Source organism: Nipponia nippon, unplaced genomic scaffold, assembly GCF_047370975.1.
Source record: "Nipponia nippon isolate SJK-2023a ecotype South Korea unplaced genomic scaffold, ASM4737097v1 scaffold_3, whole genome shotgun sequence".
NCBI lineage: Eukaryota > Metazoa > Chordata > Aves > Pelecaniformes > Threskiornithidae > Nipponia > Nipponia nippon.
The window spans coordinates 2,645,622-2,670,715 of record NW_028262347.1 but is presented as its reverse complement, the minus strand read 5'-3'; the positions used below and the strand labels follow the sequence as shown (position 1 = coordinate 2,670,715).

The following is a 25,094-nucleotide window of genomic DNA, read 5'->3' as shown; positions in this document are numbered from 1 at the left end:
TTCAGATTAGTTACACTGCCAAAAATATTAAACAGGGAAAGTCTTCGTAATTGGAATATGCTGTGATCTTTGATTCAATTTTACACATACATGCAATTCAGCTGAAATCTCTGTTATTACTTGTTTTGGATGACTGGAGAGAAGATCCGAGACCCTTCGTTTCCTTCAGGCCTGGTCCCCAAGCTGGACCAGCTGGTGTGCGGTGAGCTGGTGGCTTCCACCCAGGTCTTCCTGGGCAGGTTTCCACGTTGCAGTCACAACACAATCAGCAGCGGCTGGCGAGCTCGATTGAGATTGCAGAGAATAAATGAGCCATGGAGAAACTACCTTCTCTCTCTTCTAGTACAGAATGACCTCCTCCGGTTGTGTAAATGATTGCAAGTTGACTGATTTCAAGGGTGGGGAGAATATGGCCTTTTTTCCCTTGAAGGACTCTATCAAATTACATCAAGAGTTGCGAGTTTGAGAGAATTTTCTATCCTGTCCACCCATGTTGCCATGTCCTCCGCATGAGCTCTTTGTTGAATTCTTCTTTGGACCCTTTCCTTAATGCTTAATGCACATTTATATGTGATAGGGATTTTAATGAATATGTGCAGAATTGCGTGAAAAATACAATTTGCTTCGCACTAATGTGGTTGTTGCTACTTTCCCCGTAGGAGCATTGTGCAGTCGGATGAAAAGCTGGTGATCAGCGCGTCCTGGGCTAAAGATGATGATATTAGCAGGCTCCTGAAATCTCTGCCCAACTGGAGCAACATGGCTCAGCCCAAGCAACTGAGACCCAAGAGAGAGGAGGAGGAAGACTTTATAAGGTAACATTTTTTATGAAGTTGTAAAAGGCTTTCCAGGAGAGTAGCTCAATGGTAAAACCTGCTGGAAACACGGTAATTATGGTGTTTGTCTAGCTGCTCTGTCCCCAGGTGTGAGAAGAGGTTGAGATGTGGTCTTTCCTCGAGTGGAGTAAGGAAACTTGAGTCCATGTGCCGTTACACCGCGTGATTTTAAAGCCAGGCACCAGCTTTGCTGAACTGAGAACTTCTTGCGGGTTGCCTGGATTTGGTTCTGTTCAGAACGAGAAATCATTAGGGAAATTATCTGTTTTGGAGATGTTTCTGGGCTTTGCTTATCAGTCGTACGATGGATTGGTGGATAAACCATCCTGAAGCTCTTTATCCTTCAAGAGAAAGGAGAAAGCAGAAGCTTCATCTCAGATGCAGCAAGGACAGAAGAGAGGCCAGCTGTCCTAGCTATGCTCCCTCCCAGCTTCTTATGCACCTGGCAGAGCACAAGAAGCTGAAAAGTCTTTGACCAGTGTAAACTCTGTTCAGCAAGAACCAAAACAACAGTGCGTTATCAACATTATTCTCATCCTAAATCCAAAACACAGCACTCTACCAGCTACTAAGAAGAAAACTAACTCTATCCCAGCTGAAACCAGGACAGAGGCCATGGTTCAATAAGGAGTCTTCAGTGGCAGCGCCAGCTTGCTGCTTTCCTGATCTTATTGCTCCTTTCTGCTCGCTCTGTTGCTCAGACGTGGCTATTTGGAGAATCCTGCTTGTGAAACGAGTCAGGAAAGTGGCTGGGATTGGGGAGGGAAAGGAATGGTTATTTTTAATTCAGGTAGATCCTTGTCCGGGTTGATGGTGCTTACCCTGATCACCCATGCAATGAAGGGTGCAGCAGTCTGCAACCTAATGGAGGGGCCAACTGGTTGTACTGGGCAGCAATTCCCAGAACTGGTGTTGTCACCAAAGCTGTCCTCCATTTGAGCCATGACTTGGTGGTGTTTCTCCTCCGTCCCAACCCCAGGAGCTATGTAAGGAGAGTGAAATGAAAAATACTGGTACCTCCAGAGGGGGGGTTTCTTTCAGAGGCAACTTACTGTGTCCAAACCAGGTTGTTTCTACGTTTTCTTTTCAGGCAAGTGAAAGCCTGTAGGTAGGCAGATTGCCTTTCCCTGCACGCTGTAAATGGCTTAGTCTCTGAATTGTTGATGCATCCTAAAGAAACAGGTCCTCTTTGTCATTCCAGCAAGTCAAAAAGCTTGTCTACACATTCCCATCACTATTCATCACTTCCTTGATTGGCATTTGGCTATGAAACTGTAGGAGTAAGTGAAGCTGTTGAAAATTAAAGTCTAATTTGCCCAGATTGTCATTTTACTTATTCACTGAATGCAAGCACAATAACATAAAGATGATGCAGTCTAGAGAGAGCAGCGACGAAGAGTATAAAATATGTCTAGTCACGGAAATGTTTGCTCATACTGCAGTGGGGATAATCAGGTTTGCCAGTGTTTTAAAAAATCTTCAGTGATAGTGGAAGAGTGAGGCTGCAGAGCCCTTGAGGTCTTTGTGCAGTCCCTGGGTTTTTTGAGATTCATGGATTCAGTCCTAGCATCCGTCTTTGCCTTCGCCTTTATCCTTTATTTCTTGGCACAGAAAGGTGCTGGGATGCCCTCATGGCTCTTACTCTGATTTCTGAGCCATCAGCACGGGACACCAGAGCTCCCGTGGATGCCATGCTGGGTACTGCTGGCTTGCTAACCTGCAAGTGTACCAGGCCAGGCTAAATCTGATGGCCAAGCTCCACCTGATGCTAGCAGTGCCAACATTTTGATCCTAATATGCATTTTATTCCAATATTGTCATTTTGCTATCCATTAATTGAAGTATTTTGTGAAATTGTATCGGAGGTGTTAGAATGGAAAGCCTATTAGGTCATCTACATTGAATTCACTGGGAAAATCTCCTTTACTGTGTCTTTTTTTTTTTAGCCTAGACATTAGGGCAAAGATCCTTTCTCGGTATCTGTTTGCACAGAGCATCATGTATTAAGCCTCAGCTCCTCAAAGTGCCATGTGAATGCTCCTGTAGCATTAATTTAAATGATAATAATTGGTCTGGGACAGTTTTAGCCATTGATGGTAAGTGACATGGCTTATAAACTTCCTCAAGAATCTGTTCATGGTTGAATAGATCTCTCCTGAAAGCTTCAAAATAAAATTAATTGCTTGTCCAATTTTTTGTCATCTTCTTTCCATTTAAGCAGACTTTTTTCAGACTTTCTCCTAATATAAAGGAACATGATTTCTTCACTGCTGTTGCTTCTTTCTCTCCCTCTTGGTGCTGCTGATGAATTGGGAATAATTTTGCTGTAGCCATCAGTGCCTGAACATTGCGGTGGAGCCACGGGGAAATGGGTCCTGAGGGTACCTTGGTTATTAGGGTCATGGCTGTGATGGGAGAACCTGGGACAGCTCATTTCATTCTCAATTTTAACCATCCAAGACATTTAAAACCTTGATCTGTAGATACCCACCTGTGTTCACGGACCCCACTCCTCAGCTAGCAGGGCCAGCACTAAGCATCCTTTCCTGGAAAGGAAGGTTTAAGCTTAATGAAACACGGGAGCATGTTCTTTTTGGACACAAAACAAGGCTGACAGCAGTGCTTGAACTACTCGGCAGCATCCCCTTATGAAAGTTGCTAAATTAAATATGTCCTGAAAGTTTACCACCGGTTTTTGTACTGTGGCAGGAAGAGGTATCAGTGGACAGTTTTCTTTCCCTTCCCCTCCCCAGGTTTCCTGTAACTCATTTGTTTCATTAAAAAGAAGAATCCAAACGTGATGTCTTTGCAAAAAAACCTCATGCATATCTGTGTTGACAGTGATTGATTTTGTTGTCTTAACCCGCCACTATCTCTTTTGCGAATAGATGTCAAAAGGCAGGGGAAGATACTAGCAGAATCTCCCCATTAATATTCTGGTGGGGTTGACCAGACAAAGGCACCTGATTGAGCATATTATAGTAGCTCGGGACTTGGCAAGGGGAGAAAGGAAAGAAAAGCCATGCCTCTATTCGTATAATTAGTTTTTAAAGCTCTGAAGGCTATTTGGCACTGGGGCGAGTGTGAAATATGCTGCCCTTATCGCTTTATAAAGGTTAGCCTTCAGTTCATTAATGAATCAGATATGTTGGTGATAAAACCCAGAGACGTATCATTTCCAGGTTTGCCTTTGATGAAGAAAAGTAACGTAAAAAGAGCTTCAGATCTGGTCGTGCTGGAGTTACAGCAGAAATTCTTGGGCTTCGGTGCAGCTCTGCAGCTCAAGGGGTGGCGAGGGGCCCTGTGCACCCAAGGGAAACCGCATCTTTGGGGCGCTGAGGAAGGCGTGCTGGCAATTCACGGGGCAACACATTTGCCTGGAAATCCAACACTGGTCTGAAGATCCCACCACAGCACAGATTATTCTGGTTGCAGATCTGAGCTACCAAACCTGTTTTAGGAGGGGGATGGTGATTTCCCTCACACCTTTTGACTGCAGCAAGCTCCTCAACACCAGACTTGGGGTCAGATTCTCAGGCTAAAGTTAATAGAGCAATAAAAAAAATGACTTTTCAGCATCTCCATGTACCACGTGACTTTTCTTTTCACTGCTTTTGTTTTTTTAATGAGGATAACCCTGACTGCAGGGTGCTCCAGCTGCCTGCTGCTTCCTCTCCTGCATCTCCTGTTCACTTGAGGATGCTCATCCTTGCTTGCTGTGCACCAAAAGGAGGGGGATATATTCGAGCAACATGAAAGGATACCTGTGCAACAGCAGATCGTTCACCAAATCATCCCAAATGGCATTGGTCAGAGCAGTTACACTATCCCTGCTGCTTATTAGGATCTCTTCTCTCCCCCTGGTTTAGTCGATGCTGATCCTCTGACTGTATTTCCAATGTAAAACTGGAGCCTGCGTGCAGATGTGGGGCTGCTTTGGAAATGTGTCGCTGTTGGACAAGACAAAAATGTCAGGCTAAAGGAAGAGAGCAGGGATGGGCTAAAGGGCATCCCTCCAGAAGGCATGATGGGAGCGAGGAAGGAACCCTCCTATGTATTGGGACTGTGTGGTGGGAACCGCTAGCTCGCCTCGGCTCCCTTGGGGCATGCAACACATCTCGCCTGTGCCCTGGGAGAGCACATCATCCATGCAACGGCAGCAAAGACAACGGGGTACCCACCAGAGGATGAAATCTCCTCTCCTTTCCTTTCCACGGGGCAGAGCGCGCACAGCTGATGGTGGGCAATCAAGCCCATCTGTACTCCAAACGCAAAGCTTTGGTTAGCCCTGGCAGCAAGATGCAGAGTTAAAGGAGCCAGTGGTCTGAGGCACGATTTTGCACCGCAGTGAATTAGAAAGGCTCCCGTGAGCTCTTCCCCGGAGGGTGCTTGAGGGCAGTAAACTCAGGAGGTTGGTACAGAGCTCCTAGGACTGGTCGCAACTTGAATTGCTTCATCTGTTTCCAAAGGGATCAACATTTCGTAAGCTTCCCATTGTGTGAATAAACAGTCTGTGCAAGCCCAGAAAGCAGAATTGAGAACGAGCTGGGACAATTTGCGTTGGACCATCAAGTCCTTCCCTTGATGCAAAGGGAGAGCCGTGATGGCAGAAGCATGGAGTTCAGGTCCTACCTTGGGGTAGGGTGGTCTTCTCTTGTTCCACCTCTCTGGGCAGCCAGAAGGCACTGGCCAAGGATTTCATCCAAAGCTAAATCTCAGGTTGTTCCGTCTGCTGTCTGGTGGGTGTTTTTTGTAGCGTTGGCTTTGGAGCTTTCCATTATTTTTATTCTCTTTTGCTGTCTTAGTGTTTCTCCTGCCGCACGGTCCTTTTCTGAAACCCTGATGATTTATGGAAGGCTTTTCCCTTTCTTCACCTCTTAGCTCTCCCTCCCATTCTCAGTTGTAGCTTTTCTGTCTCTCTTTCATTGTTTCTTTTTCTCTCAATAAAAGATCTCCCTCTCCAATTTCTCAGGCTCTATTTATTATATTCACAGTACATTTAAAGGCTGAAAGGATGATTTTGGAAGATTGGCAGCAGACTGTAGACCTTTTTCCCCTGTACTGGGACTATGAATCTGAGCACACCATAGGTGTGAGCCATTTCCATTTGATGACAGCCTACTCCTTTATGTGAAATGGGTTTCTAGGTCTCTTTTTTGGATCCTATGGGAAAACGTGCTTCACCATGAGCACAGCTGATATTAAATCTTATTGCTATTGGGAGTCTCATCAGAGAGGTGTAAAATTGAGTGAGCACCTGGATCTTCACAGGGCACCTCCGTATCCGAGAAGTTGCCTTCTGCCTTTGCTTGTCCTGCGAAGGCAAAGAAGTTTTGGAGAATTTGGGCTGGACTTCAGGTTTTTTGAGGATTACATATATTCTAAAACTGAATCCAGGCAGAATCTCCCAGCTTCAGATTCATTAACCCTACAAATTACACTGTCTATTGAAATGAGTGCAGCAATGCCCAGCTCTTCCACCGTACTTTTCTGGGGTAATGTGTGTGCCCCTAAACTGTGTAGAAGGGATGGAGGGGGACAGCAGAGCAGAAACGTGGAGATTCAGCTTCTCCGCAAAGATTTAATAACAGCTCCTGCTTTAACAAGATTCTGTATCACTAAATCACATCATTAGAGCTACACAATATACTCCAAGACACTTCCTTGTCTGCTGTGATAAATTGTATAACATAAACTTAACAAGACCAGAATATTCAAATAAATTTAAGCGAGAAGATGGCGTGTGATGTTACAGCTTAAAATTGTCAATTAGTGATGTCTGCTTTTTGACAGTGTTGCGACCTCTCAGCAGAGATTTGGAGCTGCCGGGGAGCGCCGGCGTCGATCGCACCAGTCCCTAATAGAGACGCACAAATTGTTGTCGAGGCTTTGCAAATCCCGATGAACCTCAAATCTGGGTCGTTTTTAGAAAGGGCTAGATCCTCAGTCCTTTAAAGCCGAATACCTCAGGTCGGCGGGGTGGATTTATATCCACTGAGGATCCTTTGCAGCAGCTTTTCATCAGGACCGCAGTGCTGTTTGGACGTGCTGCGAAAAGTGTCCTCATGTGCTGAATTTTTAAAATACCTTCAGGTGCTGAATCTTTGAAAGAAGTGAAACGGCGTCTTCTGCAGGAAGATGGCTGGGCTGGGTTTTATTGTTCTTGTGGCAGTAAATCATTTCAGAGGGCTTCCCTTTGCGGAAAAAGCCCATGTGGGTTATTTGTTTTGGTGCTTGCACGATTTCGTTATGATTGTTGAACAAATTCTGGTGCAAGATGAAGCAACAAACCACCTTTTCTCTCTTTCTTTATAACTAAGGACATAATAGGAATTTCTTCAAATTTGTCAAGGGGAAATCTGTCTGCCTGGGTAGTTTCTATATACAGGTTTTAAGCACGGTCTCCAGGCTGACTCAAGTGCAGGAATAGAAAATAAATGGGTTATAGAAATTTCTATATGGCATAAATATATAGAAAAATCTACTGATCCAAAAGAAGCTGGAAAGGTGCAATGAAACTCATGCAAATACTATCATTATAATCGTTCCATTATAATGTGTATCATGTTTTGAGACTGTATATATAATATACTATAAGTATTCTAAGTGCTTTATATTAGGTGGCATATTGAGTTGTTATATGGCAAGCTTTTTACCTGGTAATTGTTTTCACTGACATTTTCATGGATGTTTGATTTAATGTGGTTTCGGTACAACACCGTGACAAAGCAGTAATCCTTGTTTTGCCAGCTCTTCCTAGACCATTTGCATCTTTGTCCTGTTCGCACTTTAATAGATATTTTTAGGGTATTTCCTCTACAGCCACAGCTCTGCCTGCTGCTCTTAACTGCGGTTTAAATTCATTTGGTTGCTTTTCCTCTGCAAGCATCCGATGCTCAGCGGAAAGCATCGCTCTGAGGTCTGCAGTCGAGAGGGTGTGAGAAAGGACAGGAGGTCCTGGATGGGTCAGTGGGTTCCTGGGGGGATCCCAAGGGGGTTGCTTGGTGTCCCCCCCTCCTCCTACAGCTCCACGCACCCTCCCAGCGAGCTTTTTCCTTGGCGTTATTTGCCGATGAGATAATTGACGCTAATTTCTTGGCAGAGAAAGGGGAGAGGAGCAGTAAGTGAATGTAAAGCTGCTGCCAAGGGTACATCAGAGACCTCCTTCCTCGTTCCGCAGTATCGATGTGGACACTTGGCTGCTTTTCAGCCCTGCTCCAGCACAGTCAGAATGCCTTAAACGTAGCACAGGTCATCTTGATTTATCACACATGCTCTTCCCTGGCCTTTCTTCCCTCGCGTACGAGTTTCCCGTCCTCTCATGTATATGCTGAAATACGGAGGAGGGGAAGCCTCATACATTGTCATAAATCCCTTTGTTTCCAGGTAGTTTAGCTCAATAGGTTGCTTAATTTTATTAACAGCTTATCCCTTAAAAACATCACCATTGCTCTTGGTTGCTGGAGGAGAGGAGGGAGAAGCCGGTCTGCCTGCTGAAGACTTCTTTGGGGAAGCAGGACACTGGCCTCTCCCCATCCCTGCTGGCACCATCCCATACAGTATCCATGAGATCTAAAGCTGACGCACTGCTGCTCACTGTGTTTGGAAACTGAAAAAAAAAAATAGAAATTAAGACGGTTTAACAAAGAGAAACAAAATGAGGTGCTTAGTTAATCCGAGGATTAAGCTAGTGCAGCCAGCCTGCTCTGACAAAGCGGAGATTTAAGAGTGAACCCTGTTGCAGTGCACGCAAATCCCACGGGAATCGAGACTAAAGGGCAGTGAAGCGGTGTGGCACCAGCATCAGATATCGGTATAAGAGTGAGCTCCCACAAAGAAACAGCTGGACAGTGAAGAAAGGCCCTCGAATCTGCTTTATTCACAGTGTAGTTGATGTGCAATATTAATCTCCGTCTTGAGCATGGGTATATGCACAGCCTTTTGTTACCGTTCTGTAAAACACTCTTATGAAGCACTTGGTTATGAGGTTTTCTTGCTTTCTAAAATGTATCATCTCCGTGGCTGGAAATTTCCATCTTTGGGTGCTCACCGAAAGTTGCAGGATCTTTTATTGTTCTCAGAAGCTTTGGCAAAGTCCAAAGCAACTTAATGGGTAAGGTAAGGTGGGATTTGAATTTTCAAAATCGTGGTAATTCAAACCAAGGCTACCCACTGAACCATCAAAAACTCGTAAATTCAATGCAGAAGGTGGCCGCAGATCTCTGTATGTGCTGGCTCTGTCTTAGATACACACTTACAGATATAAATGTGACAAGTATTGGCTGAGAAACTGTATGGGAATCAAAGGTCTGAAAATGCTATTTTAATGCAGGTATTGAAAAGAGCAGAGTTAAGGTTGGATATTCAGTTGATTTGTTTTTTTATATCCTTCCCGTTAAGTGTTTAGCCTTGCAAATTTAATAAAGACAAAGAAAGGCATGTAGTGAATATTCTCTCAAGCAGGCATCCAGAACACTAGTGAAAATTTGCTTCAGGGAGACATTCGCTAACAGCGGGTTTAAATTGAAATTACAGGAATCCACCAGAACCCTTTAAAGTTATCTTCTAAAAGGGAGTTACTTGCTGAAGGTTGTCTGTATTATAGGTTTCAGTTTGTGCAAAAGAGAGAATCGGGATTACTGCAGTCAAGGATATGTATTAAAGAAAACAATTAAATATATTTGCTGCCCTTTTGATACAAACTTCTGCTGTTTTATAGCAAGTGGCAGAATCACATTCATCCCAACAACATTTGAGAGTATAGTTTCCCGTCGAAGACCTTCTTTGTATTCCTCCCAGGAGCAAAAATAGGAAATACACCATGCTTTGTATTATATGGATTTTTCCCAGCCTGACTGAAAGCACTGTATTATTCACGCACGGGGGACCCACCCAAAGCGGTGCCGAAACCGTTTCTCTTTGCGTGTGGGAAGGCAGAAGAGTCGTCCCTGCGATAAAACCAAATTCGTAGTCGCGGTTGTGGGCAGTGGTGTGGTAGTGACTCCTCATTTAACTGCTCTCAAATTGTGGTTCCCAAAGAATTGCTTTTTCTGCGGCATTTTGTATTGGAAAGCCGTGTTAACGAAGGTAGAAATTCACCAAATGTTTCATTTCCTATATTTTTCTGAGTGATTAACATAGAATCATACAATCATAGAATCATTTAGGTTAGAAAAGTTCTTTAAGATCATCGAGTCCAACCGCAAACCAAACACTGCCAAGATTGATGCAGTTGCCGGTGGGATTTGATAGTCCACAAAAGTCAACAAGTCAACAGGAGTGGTTTGGTTGGAGGAGAAAAAGCATATCTATGAAAATCTTCTGCTCCACAGGAAGAGGTGAGGATATCTGAGTGTTTGTAGGTGGGTAGAGCTGACTGAGGTGTTTCATGTTTGCTGTAGAAGTCAATAATGTGTTTTACTTGAAAGAATGATCGTGCTTTACCAAAAAATAATGGTCTAGCCCGGCTATGAGCTTGTCCACCCAGTTCAACCTTGTATTCACCTTCAGATGCCTGTTTGGACTTTGGATGAGTCTCTCGGCTGTCCTCACTCCCCAAAGCTTTGTAGCCTCTTAGGACTATCTAAGAAATACCCAGTCAGGGAGGCTTGTTAAGGGCTTTCCTGAAGTTCAGAAAGGATTTAATGTATTTCCAGTAGCCAGAGCGGATCAAAATGAACCCCTTCTTACAGAGGGGAAGAACACCTGAGTTACCGCTGCCATAGTCCACTGGAGACGTTCCTCTGTCTTAGTCCTCAGAAACAGCCAACAGACAAGGATTCCTCCCAAACCATACTATGCGGGACACAGCCTAAGGTAGCATATTTTTTATTGTCAAGCAGAAGAAAATCCTCAAAGAGATTTTTTTAATGAAGGCTATTTTTATTTTTTGCCTTTAATGAATTCAATTGAGCAATTTAAAACCATTTCAGGGTTGTTCTTTTTTTTTGTTTTTTCCTCAAGTGACAGTGAAGTCCCACCAATCTAGGGAGATGCTGGCAATAAAACTGCTTAGATAGTATATAAAATGCCACTGATGGGATTATTTTGCTGCAGCTCGTTGCAGCTATTATGCTCAGCAGCATGATTCCTCATTGTAAGTTCATAAAAGAGCTAATGACAGGAAGTGGAGATTTGCAAAGTTGAATGAAAGTGGAATGCAAATTCATAACAAAAAGAGCAACTAATGATGGGAAGAGTGTACCGAGGACCATGGTGAATGTGCCGTCACTTAGAGTCTTTCAATGAAATGCACTTGGTTTCAGCCAGGAGCTATTGTAATTAGATGTAGGAACCGTGTCTTGATTTTCTCCATCCTGACGGTACACAAAAAATCAGGCCGGAGTCTCCTCCCTTACCTGCAAAAGCGGTAAGAATATTTGCCATGCAAATACTTCTGGGACATAACCAAACATGCTCTTCGTGGAGACAAGTATTGTGAAACCTAAATCTGAATGCAAAAGGTGGAATGTGATAGTGGAGTGAGCAGTTACACACCTTGAAAGAACTTTTTTCACCTTTTTGGGGTAAACGCGTTTGTCTTGGTCATCATTTTTCACCAGGTGCTATCTCTGTGCAAGGAAAATAACACATGGACTGATATTCAAAATCAGTTGTTTGTCACTTTGTCATGATAAGCCATCAGGTTTCACAGGAGATTTCTTTTGATAGATATGTGAAAAAAAAGTGAATCGGGGATTGAAAGAGCTGATTTACAAGGAAGGATTAAAAGTACTGCACGTGCGTTATTTATACATATCGCAGGGAGACCTGGAAAGGACCTGCATGTCTCAGCAAGGTGTAAACGCTGGGTGGGGGGAAGAGGTGTGGGAGTTGATTGCGATGACGTTTGTAACTGTGAGGAATGAGGTGAAATTCAGAGCTTGTAAATGCAGGGAGAAGGATAGGAAAAAACCTCCCTGAGACAGAGGTGTCATTCACTGATTCAAGTCATAACAAGACTTCAAAAACTCCACCAGACAACGTTCTTGAGACCCCACGCTGGAACAGTTCTACATTGGCTGGTTTGGCCTTCTCCATGGTGGTAACTGATGTCTCCCCCTTGCTGTCCTGTGCTGTATTTCTGAGGGTGGCTTTGGTTTGCATTTCAGGGCTGCTTTCGGCAAAGAGTCAGAAGTTCTCATTGGCAACCTGGGAGATAAACTCATCCCTCAACAGGAGATCCTGCGGGACGTCAGCGACCTGAAGGCCTTGGCCAACATGCACGAGAGCCTGGAGTGGTTAGCAGGTCGCACCAAGGCAGCCTTCTCCAACCTCTCAGCCACCCAGAGTGAGTAGCTCCGATCGGAGAAGCTTTGTCTTAGAAATGAAAACCAGCATAAATACGCAATTATAGCAGGAGCGAGCATCTTTTGTTCTTCATTTCAAAGCAGGTTTATGTCAGGGGGAAGGAGAAAGCAAAGCAGTTCCATCTCTTTCCTCCTAGTGAATGCTGTGGTGTGACATCTGCTCAGACTGTGGTGGGCACCACAGGAGGGTGCCAGGAGCATCACTTCTAGCATAAGCTCTGAAGGGTCTTTCAATGCTTGAGCTTTTCAGCTGTCCCTGCTAGTGACATTGCACAGGAGCACGTATCAGTGCCCAGACAGATTTCATTTTCTTTACAGCTTTGCTAGGTCGCTGAATATTGAAAAATGTATGTGTATTATAAATTCAGTAGAGAAATTGAACATCTTTTAATGAGGAATGCCCTAACGTGCATGTCACTGCGGCACTGATGCTCAGCCTGCAAAGGCAGAAGCAACCCTTGGTGAACCGAGGTGTCAGGAGGGCAGAGACAGGGGAGCCTGGAGACACCGCTTCTGCTCCTGGCTGTCAAGGACTGCCCACAGTACCTTTGTGAGATCGTTTCACTTCTCTGTGCTTCGGCTTTTGCTCCTTCCCCTGGGGAATAGTGATTTTTTTCTGCCTGGAAAGTGCTAGAGATGTGATTAGTGTTGTTTCTCTTCTTATCACTGTCATTGGCGTTGTCTGCATGGGGTCACGTTCAGAGGATGGTTGTGGCTGTGCCCCAGAAGTAGAGCTCGGCATAAACAGACCTCAGCTCTGCTGCTTTCCACCAACACCTTTCCACTGTTATTAACTCATGAGGAGTCACCTATAGCTCAGCTGACATGGGGTTAAGCTTTTCCTAGGACCAGGGGTTGGGGTCTCACCTGCCTACCGAGACATTCCCAATAGCTGTCCTGTGTCACAGGTTGACCCTGGGGAGGTGGCTGTGCATTTGTTAGAGCATTTCATACTAGATCCCTGTAATAAAATATCATGTGTTTTACAAATATTGAACATCCCCTGTTGTCTAGGGGTTATATTAAATGCAGCTGCCTCGGGTGTGGAAGGAGGCATCTACGCTGTGCTGCAGATGAGGAGCAGAGGAGAAGAAAAGCATTGTCTGAAAACATCTGCACACCTTGGTGGGATCCCAGGACACATGGGGACGTAGTGAGGATACACGGCATTTCTGCAGTTTGTCACACAAATACGGAGCAGAGTCCTGGGGGAAGGTACCCACAAAGGAGCAGGGCTGTGGGCAGCCAGATCCTCTGAGCTCTTGTGGGAATTTGGCGCTGAAAATCGCCTCAGCCTTGTTTTCTGGGGAAATTTGCTGGTGCTAAATAAAGTCGTAGTGTTATATCTCTGCTAAAATAATTGTCCCTTGACAGCAGAGCGTCTCTGGTTGACTGAGAATCCTTCCTGTGGCTTATAACTGCTCTGGAGCAGGACCTTTAAACTCTTTACTCCCGCTGTCCTCAATCAGTTTGTTGGGATCCAGAAGGATAATTAAGATTATACAATCAGCTAACAGTTAAAGACCCAAAATACTACGGGTAGCTTTATGATTCCTGTAACCCATACTTTGAGTTATCAGTACCTGAGCGACAAGAAGAATTGCTGTGCTCTCACAGGGTGTACTTTAGGAGATTATAAAAAAAATAAAAGAAAACAAAACCCAATGGAAAATGCTATCAAAGTTCAATAGCCAAATATTTATTCACAGAACTTTAGTTACTGGGAGAGTTCTTGGGGCTGAGGAGCTGTGCTCTGACAGTCAAAGTTGTTAAAAATAAAAACATCATTTATAATTTCAGTTCTAGCTGAAACTCAAATTTTTTAATAAATCAATATTTTCCAAACATAAAAGGGCATGAGCGTGACTTTCAGGCTTCTGAGAGGACGTTAGATGCAGCAGTGAATAAACATAAAAGTACAAAATGTAATATTTCACTTGGCAGCGTCCTCCTGACAATAAAAATTCATCTTCCTTTGTAATAACTTTATACCAATGCATTAAAATGTCTGTACAAAAATGCCAGGAGTATCTGAAACAAGAGGAAGAACGAGCAGTGTTAGAAAATGATAGAGGCTGTTGACCTCATGGTTATAAATGAAACCTGGTGGAGTATATCTCATAAATGGAACATCAATAGAGCTGACTGCAATCTATATGGGAGAAGTAAAAAGTGATGCCGTGGGGCAGAGGTGATGGTATAAGTCAGATGTATTTACAAATCCAGCAAGCTACAATGATATACAGGGGAGTGCAATTCTTTTGGGGAAGAGTAGGAAGAATAAACAACAGAGGAAAAATGAGATGAGATGTCTCTTCCCATCCCACCTGGACAGGGGGAGAAGAGCAATGCAAATGTGTTCGGACTGAGCTGAGAGGAGTAAAAATTGAAATTACCTTTTGTTTCAAAGATTCATACAATGTTAATGCCATAACGCTCAACTGTCATACGAGTTATTTTGTTCTTTTCTGTCGTGGTTTGATCATCTGAATTTCTGAGCATCTCATTGCTGGAAGCCACAGCATATTAATGAGCATCAGGAGGAGGGAGGGAGGGAAATAACTGACCGAAAGTAAAGCTAAATTAAGGGGTTTTCTGCCACGCACCGAAGCTCACCAAATTCAGATTCAGATCACCGTAAGTGCAGCCAGCATTGTCATTTCAGCATCGGTAACTTGACTTTAAGACATGCCCACGTGAAACCCAAGCATTCCAGTTCAATGCAACTGGAATCCATGGTTCATCATACGCAAGTCAGCAGGCTGTTAGTCACCCAGCTCGCTTTTTGGGGAGCTGACTGTGGGCAGATGGCAGTTGTGACATTCCTTTGAGCAACTCTGTCTTCTGCTTTATTTTTCTCCTTGGACTAGATGCTACGTTGAAGTGTCTATGCGTGAACAAGAGCAGTAATCTCAGTAACTGGTAGCAGTGGTGGGGTTTTATCTTCCGTGCTTACCACATGTTGGGCCAATGCATGATGAGAACACACGTCCAGGTCTTTGATCGTTTCTCTTTTCTGTCCCAGCAACTTGAGATTAAATCTTGGTCCCGCTCAGAGCATCATCAAAGTGCTTAGTGAGTGACTGGGAGCAGAATTTTTGGTGCAATGCCAGAAATACCGTAATCTCCAACAAGTCCATGACATGGTGGTGGTGGCCCTGTCGTCCTTCCCTGTAGAAAGTCGGTAGCTTTTCCAGCAAAGCTTCCTTGGCTGCAAATGGGCAATTTCTAGGCATAGCTATAAGTATTCAGAAACCACAAGGTGGAGTTGGGCAGGTATGGACATGTTTTGGGAAATCCTAAAAAGGGGGCTACCTCTTAGTGACTTTTTGGTTAGGCTGTCAAAAGGCCCCTTCCTAGAGATAAAAATTCAATAACCTTTTGCTGTGGATGTGCCACAATTATCACTCATTGCTAATAGGGTGTTTTATCATGCTGGGCAGTCTCTGCATTCTTCATTATTTAGTGTTTGCTAAGCTGATGGCTCTTCCATAGCTCTTCCCTTATCTGTACTCCTTCAGAATTGGATTTTATATTTTCCGAACCAGTCAGATATGACAAAGTCATTTTATTTTGCTCTTGTCTTTTGAGGGAATACAAACTTCTTTTTAACAATAACCATTTAAGGATTAAAGTTGCTGGAAGAAGATGAATTCACTGAGGAAGTCAAGTAAATTTTAAAAAGGTTTTATATGAAAATGGAAGTAGGGTTTCCTCTCCTCTTCCTCTCCTGCTTCTCTGCCTTGTCATAGGCAGATATAACATACACTCATCCTTTTCCCTTGCCGGAGCTTCAGCCTTCTGAAGCCCTCTGAATATTTTACAAGGAATTACTATGCACGATGAAGGAGTTGGGACAATCTTTACATTTTTAAGATGGTTGCATGCTGTGTGGAGGTATGAAGATGAAAGATTAGCCATTAGCTTACTGAGTTGCAGCTACCCTTTTAAATTCAGCCGGCTGTTGGCATCTCGTGACTTCAGATTGTTGCAGTCAGCAGTTAATGACTGACTGGCTTAAATGTTGAGTTTGAAATTACTTTCTCGTGGAGCTCACATAAAATAAGATTGTCTTTCTCTTCTAGATGGCTTATTGGAAGTAAAGATTTTGCATGCGTACCATGTGTCCATCTATAGATCAGTAGATACCCTGGCGTCCACCCAAAGTTTTGCTTAGCGTATCGTGTTCACTTTCTGCATGTGCTTTCTCTTTCTTGTCCTTAATGAAGACCAATACCATTTTAGTACCTTAACAATTTTATCTAGAAAAACAGGACTCCAGCAGCAGTCTCAAGAAAGACACCTCCTCTCCTGTCATTACCTTCTCCACAAAAAAAAAAAAAATCGCTTTAGAAATGGATCCTGAGGCTCAATATTTAGTCAAAGCAGGGAGGCGTATCAAGGAGCCCCCCAAGAAGAAGCATGGGGTCAGCAGGGTATTGAAATCAAGGCAGAAATGGAAAAAAAACTCTCGAGTGTTTTTATTGTGGGCTGTTTCTTGGCTTTATGTAGCACCCCAGGTCCTGGATTCATGCAGTTGAGTGAGGATCTTACTGTATTTGTAAACCACACACAGACATGCACACTTACCCTTTTTCTTAGAGAAAAGCTTCAGAAGCATGAAGGACTCAAAACATACTGTTTTTTAAAACCAGACCTAAACAAATGATTTCTTTGACAGTTGTCAAAGCTCTTGACTTTCAATACCAGCTCCTCCCTGTCTCCTAGTGTCCCTTGGAAGTTGGCACTGGAGCAAAGATTCCTTAAAAAGCAGATTCAAAGTCTTCGACGCAAACCTGGCTTCAAATAGACGTCAGGCTGACCCTGTTTCTGCAGTGGCAGAAACTAGAAGGTGAACTGTCAATAATTGAGGAAAAATATGAGTACATATTGGGAATTAACCTCTGCAGCTCAACCCTGCCTACCTATGGGGGAAGCACCCCAGTATTAGAGGAGGTGCATGGGAGACCTTCTCCGAGGGCTCGCTCCATCGCTGGGACCGCCATGCCCTTGCGGACAACTTAACCCTGCTGCTGTCAGCAAAGCCATACCCGCAGCAAACCAAACGCGATGAAGCCGTTTCTCCGCTACCTGCTTGTCACTCCACAGCCATGAATTGCAATTGCTCACTGGCGGAGCTGGGTCTCAGCTCCATCGATTTGCATCAGACACAGAGCTAATTACTGTGTTTGGTTAAGCCAGCTGCATGCAGGTTTAAGGAGAAATATGGAAATGCCATGCTCCCTTTCCAAAAGGGGGTTTGCACAGACCATTGGAAGGATGTGGCTTTGCAGCTCTCCCTCCCCATTTCACACGAGCCGAATTTGGCCGGGTGCAGAGGCCCAGCTCCAGGCCCCCTCCGACCGTGGCCTTCATGCCCCGACCTCTGCCATCAGCCCCACCGTGACAGCCGTAAGCAGGGTGTTTAAGTGGTGTCAATATGTCAAAGTGATGCGGATGCCAATATGCAGATCGGGAGATAAATCCCTCTTGTTCTTCCCAAGGAAGTCCCTTCCCAATGGATTCTTATCTCTTCTTTCTTTTTTCACTCTTCTGAGCAATTAAAACTGTACCTTGCCACATACAAAAAGCCAGCGTGGAGTTTGCTACTGTCACAGGCTTTATCCGGGAATGCGACCATTTTCCTGTAGCGCTCTCAATTCCCACTGCCATGTTGCACTGCAGTCCTGTGGCTTCCAAATCCATCCCACGTGGGGCTGTGAACCAGCCGGATTTAACTGCAGAAATGCTAAGAAGTAAAATGACAATGAGGACACCCAACAATAAAGCTTAGGAGTCATTGGCTTCACCTACTTGTGTTGCAAAAAGAGCATCGCTCTTCCTTGGAAGCTGGGTCTGGTTAGGAACGCTGTCAGGATGCAGTTTGGTCTGTTAGTGTGTTTTTAAGGTGTTATAAAATGAGGAGATTTATTTAGGGGCATTGCAGGGTGTGGAAGGACAGAGTTTCGCCCTTCCGAAGTATCTGAAAGGGCATTCAAGCTTCTTAACTTCTTAATCCAGGATGCTTCCTAAGTAGGTTATTTTCTCCTGTTCAGGGGTGCTTTCGCCCCAAAATCAAAGGGCAACGTGTGGAAGACACCTTCACCACTTCTTCTGCAGAGGGGCAGCGCTTCACCCTCGAGATTTGCAGCAGTTCAGGTGAGCTATGACTTCATTCAAAAGCAGGGAGGAGAAAAAAAGGTTTGTGCTACAGCTTTTTACCAAATACTGCAGCAATCTGGCACTGGCTATCTCTTATTAATGATAATACTGAGCATTTGCATCGCATTTTCCAGCCATAGATCTCAAAATACTTTGAAAAGGTTAGTGAAGGCCATAACAGGATCAAGACTATCTTGGACCACTTTGCACCCGGAGGGTCAGCCTCCCCTTTTGCCTGGCTCTGGATGCCTCCTCGCACTGAAATAGGCTTTGATGGCTAATAGAAAGCATCCTGCAACACTCGAGAAAGTGATGCCTTTTAAAATTGATGGCGGAGCCCCTTTATACCACTCTGCCGGAGTAAAGGAGCTATAATTTACAGTCACTTTAAGGCCCCTTTCTGCTGACAGTGGTGTAAAGGGGTCTCAGTACAAATGAAAATCAAGCCCGATGCGGTGGTAAAATTGATGCCTTTCATTTCGTAGTCAGGCCACACAGCAGTGGTGAACTCAGACGGGTCTTTGTGTTTAACCCCAGTGTTTCTAATGAACTGAATTCAGCTCTTAAATGGGGCTATATTTCTCTCAAGTTGGAGCTTATTTTTTTTCTGTCACTGAACTTGTAACACATCTTGCTGTATTGATTGCTCATGGGGAACTTTTTTGTAGAGATCTATTAATAGAGAACCTTATTTAAAAGCCAGATTAAAGATGATCAACACGTGCCTGACCTCATGCAGGAGAAGGACTTAGTGAATGCTGTTGCTTTATTATTGCAACAAAAGTAAATTTCTTTCTAAAACAGAAAAAAGCTGCAATTTTTTTCAAAATGCGAAACATCTGCCATTAACTGAAAAAGATAAATCTTGAGTGCTTGTATTATTTGATGAATATCTGTTGCTTCAATATAACTTAGTCTAAATGACAGCTTTCCATTTTAGCTTCTTAAGCAGTCTCATTTTCCAATACTTTTTTTCCTCTTCCACTAACTGAACAGCTGGTGCTCTTCTGCAAATGCTCAAAGCATGATTAGATCACCTTCTCAGGTGCTCTGGACCTTCATAATACGATCGTCCATAATGTCTTTTTCCATCTCCTAGCTGTGCACCCTTTGTCTGAATGGAGATCCGGTGGCCTGGGGTGATCCCTCTCCACCTTCGCCTTGCAGACTGTTTGATCAGGATCATGTTAACTCGCTTTGTCTCTACGGGGTGTTTTATAGGTGAATGCGAGGTCACCCTGTCCATGGTCTGAGGTGACCACAGGTTACATGAATGTGGGTAGTCCTGCAATAAGCTCAAGACGTCAAGCCCTGCACCTGGGTAGTGTGTATTAATTTCGCCTGGGAACGGCTGGTTCAAAGTGGTCTTGGACGTCTTCTTTCAGACCTAGTTGGTTCAGAGGAGAACTAGAGGAAGCCAAAAGGAAAAGGTCTTTTTGGGCATCTTATCTGCATCACTGTGGCTCATATCCACACAGCTCCCTCTCATCAATCCCACAGCTCAGCCTGTTCTTGTGCTGACATCCCTGGGATGCTGCAGAGATGACCAATGTCATCTCCTTGCTGCTACAAATCCCACCATTGTCCACAGCATGCTTGGGGCTGGTATTTAATCAAGAATCGAGGTACCCGCCTCGAGTCATGGGTTTCCCCAGGTGGGACTCCCCTCGAGCAAGGACAGGGGAGCTTTGCCATCCTCAGCCACAGTAAAATGTGGATCTATCAAGTCCAAACCAAACCATCTGTGATCACCTGCTAATTAATTGCCATTTGTAGTTTTAATAGAAGCTACAAATGTACTTACACTTACGTAAAGCTGCTACAAACAGGTTAGAGACTCCTAGGTAATATTTAGACTTTGGGTTCAGCAGATACATCATGTCACCTGGAGTTACTCCATACTGAATGGTAAAAGCCTAATGGGGGAACCAGTGTCAGAGTGCAGAGGCCTTTCAGAAGACGTTTGGAGAGAAAATATTAAGTATCCATCGGTATCCTGATGTAGAGCATTTATGAGCCTTTTATCAATGACTCCAAGAGCCATCAGCAACGCTATTGGATGTGTTTTCTCCTAAAGAGCCTCCAGATTGAAGGGATTGATTTAACATGTCAAAATGGGATTATTTTTTTCCCCTCTCAGTGCCAATTCAGCAAAATTGTCTTGGATCCAAAAGCAAAGCTGTGTCTGTTGGTCTCTTGACACCAACTGAAGCTGACCAAGAGCTGAGCGAGCAATCCGGGCAGCGGATAAGAGTCCCGCTGGTACCATCTTAGCTGAGTTGGCTTTTGAAGGACTAAAACCATGGAAAATTTGGGACAACAAAGTGTTAAGACTAACCTTCAAGACCAGCAGGGAACTGCTGACCTTGTGAAGACAAAACAGCTGTTTTGGTAAACCTGAGCATTAAGAGATTCTTTTGGTTTGTTTTATAACGTTGGCAATAAAATTTCATAGCTTAAATGTGGGTCTGCTTTGCTGGATCTCAGCGAATGAAACCACATAGTCATCAGCCAACTGAAAGCTCTTGTTTTCTTGTCAAAGTGATCTCCTAGTGCATTTCAGTGCCTTTTTTTCCCTTGAATGTCTGCAGTGAAACTGTTCTTATGGATTAGTGGTTGCAGCTTTCCCCAGCCTCAATGCTTTACATCAAATATTTAATGGTTAGAAAATGAGATGTTGTTTTTCTGACCTGGATGCTCAGCATTTATGGTTCTTTACCTCGCACAATAGGCACACCACCGTGATGCAGTCCCAGTATTGATCTGGTGCCATGGGGTCAGCACTTAGCTTACCATCATGATTACACTAATTACTCTTCTCCATCTTTCTTTCCTCCCACCTACCAGCCTTAAACGCAGGGGATTGTCATGTAAATAAGTGACCTAATTAGCAGTGCTTTCAAACCATTTTACAATGAGGATGCCTCATGAGTCATACCAGCAAATCAAGGTTTTTGTGGAAATAACTCCAAAGAGCCTGCTGTCCACTCCAGTTGGTTCACTGCGTTAGGATCTGTTTATCTCTTCTGAAGAAGATGACTCGTTGGTGTCGAAGATTGATAGCAGTAAGTCCACCTGCTTCTCCTTGGCTTCTTAGAGGTGGCAGCTTACTATAGTGTGGAAGGGGCAAAATAATTTTCAAAACTAGGTGACCGGACTCAAAAGTGTGGTCAATCATTGACGTCACCAGTGAGTCATTTTGCCACGGCGCGTGGGATGTAGGATCATTCTGATCTAACAAGCATTTATATTCGTATGGGACTTGGGGGAAATGACTCTTAAATAAGCAGGAATTGTGGAGAAGTCAGACTATGAGTCTGATGCAGCTGATACAAAACGTACCTAATGTTCCTGCTGACATTAAGGTCATCTTTGTGCTTGTCTCTTTTCCTGGGAGTAGATTCTATGTGTTTCCCTTTCTTCGGCCTACATTTGAAAACCCTTTGTAGTTCCCATGGATATTCATCGCTGTGAAGCATTCTTTATTAACAGTCGAGCCACAATCGTCACCATCAGCTCTAAGGACATGGTGCCTCGTACGAAGCAGCTGGCCTTGAGGTTTTCTGTTTTCCTTCCACTCATTTTTGCTCGTTCATTCACAAATGCTGACAGTTTTTACAAGTTCTTCTCCGCATATTGAAACCAGTGACAAATGGGTAGAGAAATGAGTTTGGGGGTGAATTTTTCACTCTGTGTAGATTGATGGAAGTGTCTCTGTTGACTTCACTGGAGCTGTGATTTTGCCCTGTCTTTAATGAAAATTAGGGGAAGCACATGGCTGATTTTGGCTAACCAAGCACAGAGAAGGGTGGGAAACACCAAACAGGCAAAAAATACTTTCCATAACTCAAAAGCAGATGAATGGGTTTTCACTAAGCTTTCTAAATCAAGTCACTTTTTGCCCTGCCCCTCTAGCTCGGAGACACCTTCTTTGTTCCCCCTGATAATCCCTTTCCCGGGGCTGCATATTTGCAGAAAGTAATGGAAAACAAACCACTTTTAGAGGAGTTATTGCCTTTCTAAAAGTGCTAATTTCCTTGTGAAATTTATGCCTGCCAGCAGAGGCAGACGAGGAGCTCCGCAGGCAGCTCTAACGAGACAATTCATTAACTAGCAAGTGTACACACGCCATAAAAAACATTAATTCACAAAATGAAAAACTAATAGAGTGTTTAGCCTGTTCTTTATCACCGGTGACAGTCTGTGCTCTCCTCATCATTAGTGTTTACTGAACTGATGGGGACTGCAGCCCAGCCTTCTTATCACAACTCATCGCAAATGAGGTCGCAATGCTTTTTTCCAGCACGGCTGCCTTGTCCCCTCTCCCGGACTTGCATTTTAACATGGAGCGAAGGGCAGAAAGGAATGGAAGAAAGTTCTCAATGCCAGCCTTCAATTTCATCTTGTTTTTCATGGGTTTGGGGCACAAGTTCTCCTTCCTTCTCCATCTTCATCAGAACCTCAAGGAGATTTACAAGGGAAAATCCCTTCCTTATGGATCTTCCCATACGATCCTGGTTGCCCCTACTAGAGAACGCGCTTCATTAGTAGGAATTGGCTGTGAGTAATATTAATGAGAAGCTCTCCCTGAGCTTGCTTTCTCTTTACTTCTGCTTGTCCTTTAAGTGTTGGCATAACTTTGCCCCTTCAGCACCAGTGAGTTGTTTTGCCGTTGATCCCAGTAAAAGGTGAGCCAGACCAGTGCTGAGTATTTAGATAACTCCATCCTCCCATCTCTTGTTTGAAAGGTCCCGACCTCTTAAAGTATGTCCTTTCTTGGTATTTGTTTTGTTTTAACAAGAATCCCTGTTCTCTCCTGTGTTTCTCTATCGATCGATACGGGCAGCTGTGTGCTCAGCTCGCATGCGCATGGTAAATGTTCTCCATATCTCAGAGCTTTGCAGGGGTCACAGTCAAGGAGGAGGTGGCGGCCATTGCATGGGAGACTCAGTGCTTGGCTTAGGTAGGCGCTGACTGTCGGCACCTCTGCTCATTGGCCTTGTCCCCTCTCCCGCACTGTCTTGTCTGTAGAGACAAATGTCTGTAAAAACAAGTGTCTGTAGAGACAAGCTCGTCTTGGAGTCAAGAGTTAATCTTACCCATCGTTGTGGAAGTGAAGGTCAGAGCACTGATGTGCAGAGCCACCGTCCTTGCCATCTGCATGGCTTAAGGAACTGCCTATCGGTTTGGAGCCTACGTGAAGAAGACGGCTGACATCCAAAATCAAAGTGTTAGATGCCAGATACGTTGGAGTTTGGAGCAGATGACCTTTAAAGGTCCCTTCCGATCCAAACCATTCGATGATTCTGTGATCTTGGAAGTCTTGGGAGATGTCATTGTTCTTATTGATTTTCTTCTCCATATTTAAAATCTATAAAGAGAACAATTTAGGTTGAAAGGAGCAATGCAGAAATATCTGCATAAATATTTTAGGTATCCTGCCATATCTAAGAGGCTCAAAGGTTCGCACTTCTGAAAACGAAGGGGAGGATGTCAAACCCAAAATCTAGCTTTGGTTCCTGAATTCCTATAGCTCTGAAATGAAACTCGTGAACTTTAGGAGAATCAAAATCCAGTTCCAGATTTTATGGCTCATTCCAGTTCTTTTCTATAAAGCTGCAGCTCTGAGATCCCCAGACACACCAATTTAGAGGTAGGCAGTGAGTGATCTATGCCTTAGAGCTTCAAATAATACTCCTGCAGCCAGAAACCGGTCCAAGTGGCCATATGGGTTGCATATAGTTGTTGTTGTTCATTATTTCTCGAGCACCACAGGTGTGCAGAGCGCTTTACAAGAGAATAAAAAGAGAAGGCCCCTGCTCCTCGGAGAGCTTACACTCTAAATTAGATCGAGACAGCATCTCGAGAGTGATAAGAGATCAAAGTGGGAGGAAAGATGTGTAACCACGAAAAGAAAAGCAGCTTGAGAGCAGGGTCCTGGTATTTATTCCCACAGAGAGAAAATCATTTGAGTTGATTTGCTTTGTCTGGTTCTCTTTGCTTATTTAGGTTTTTTAGTCTCCAGCAAGTTCTAACATATCTCCCAGCTCCTGCGGCCCAACGCAGCCGTCTCCATACAGCTAGGTGGAGGCGATGCCCCGTGCCACTTGCGTCACCTTTCGGTGGAGCTGTGGGCATCTCGGCGATGTTCCTGTCGCCCCACAAAGCCCTTGCTCACCAGCATCACAGCAGCAGCAGCTTTCCTTTACTAGGCTCTGGCCCAGATTGACAGACCATGGCTTAACAGAAAGAGAGGGGTTTTTTTAATGGTAACATGTTTAAAAAAACATTAGTTTCCTCTTGCTGTTTGGCTTCAGAAGGCAGAGGTCTCCTGGCATATGTCTTCCTTCAGAAATCTCGCCAAAATAAGTCCTTGATGTTGCATCTAATGTGCACACTGTACTGCTGTACTCTATCATCTCCTTTAAAAAAAACCCACACAATCACATATCTAATTCTTCCCAACTTCACCCAATGCTTTTTCCTTTTAAATAACCAGATATTCTTTCTTGTTGGTGTTAGAGTAGCAATTTTGTCTCCCAGTGGCATCATCACCTCGTGATGCTAAAAGCTGTAGGAACAGGAGACACGGAGAGCTCAGAGTCAGCTTGAATGGCAGTGATGATAAAAACACGTTATCCAGGTTTTACATGCTGGGAACTAAAGCACAGAAAGAGAAGGTGGTGCATGAGATCCCCAGAAAAGTCTCCAGCAGAGAGAAGAATTAAGCCTGAGTCTCTAAAGGCATAGTCCAGCACATAACCGGTAACAAATTTCCTTTTCCGTA

The 25,094-nt window shown here is 44.1% G+C and overlaps 1 protein-coding gene across 1 annotated transcript in view; it reads left to right on the top strand.

Annotated features, from left to right (window-relative positions):
* Nucleotides 1–25,094, top strand: part of EXOC4 (exocyst complex component 4) — a 410,988-nt gene that overhangs the window by 344,301 nt on the left and 41,593 nt on the right. The window contains exons 13-14 of the mRNA XM_009462605.2: nucleotides 660–815; nucleotides 11,948–12,126. Coding sequence (XP_009460880.1) covers nucleotides 660–815; nucleotides 11,948–12,126 — 335 coding nt within the window. The remainder of the gene's footprint in view (nucleotides 1–659; nucleotides 816–11,947; nucleotides 12,127–25,094) is intronic.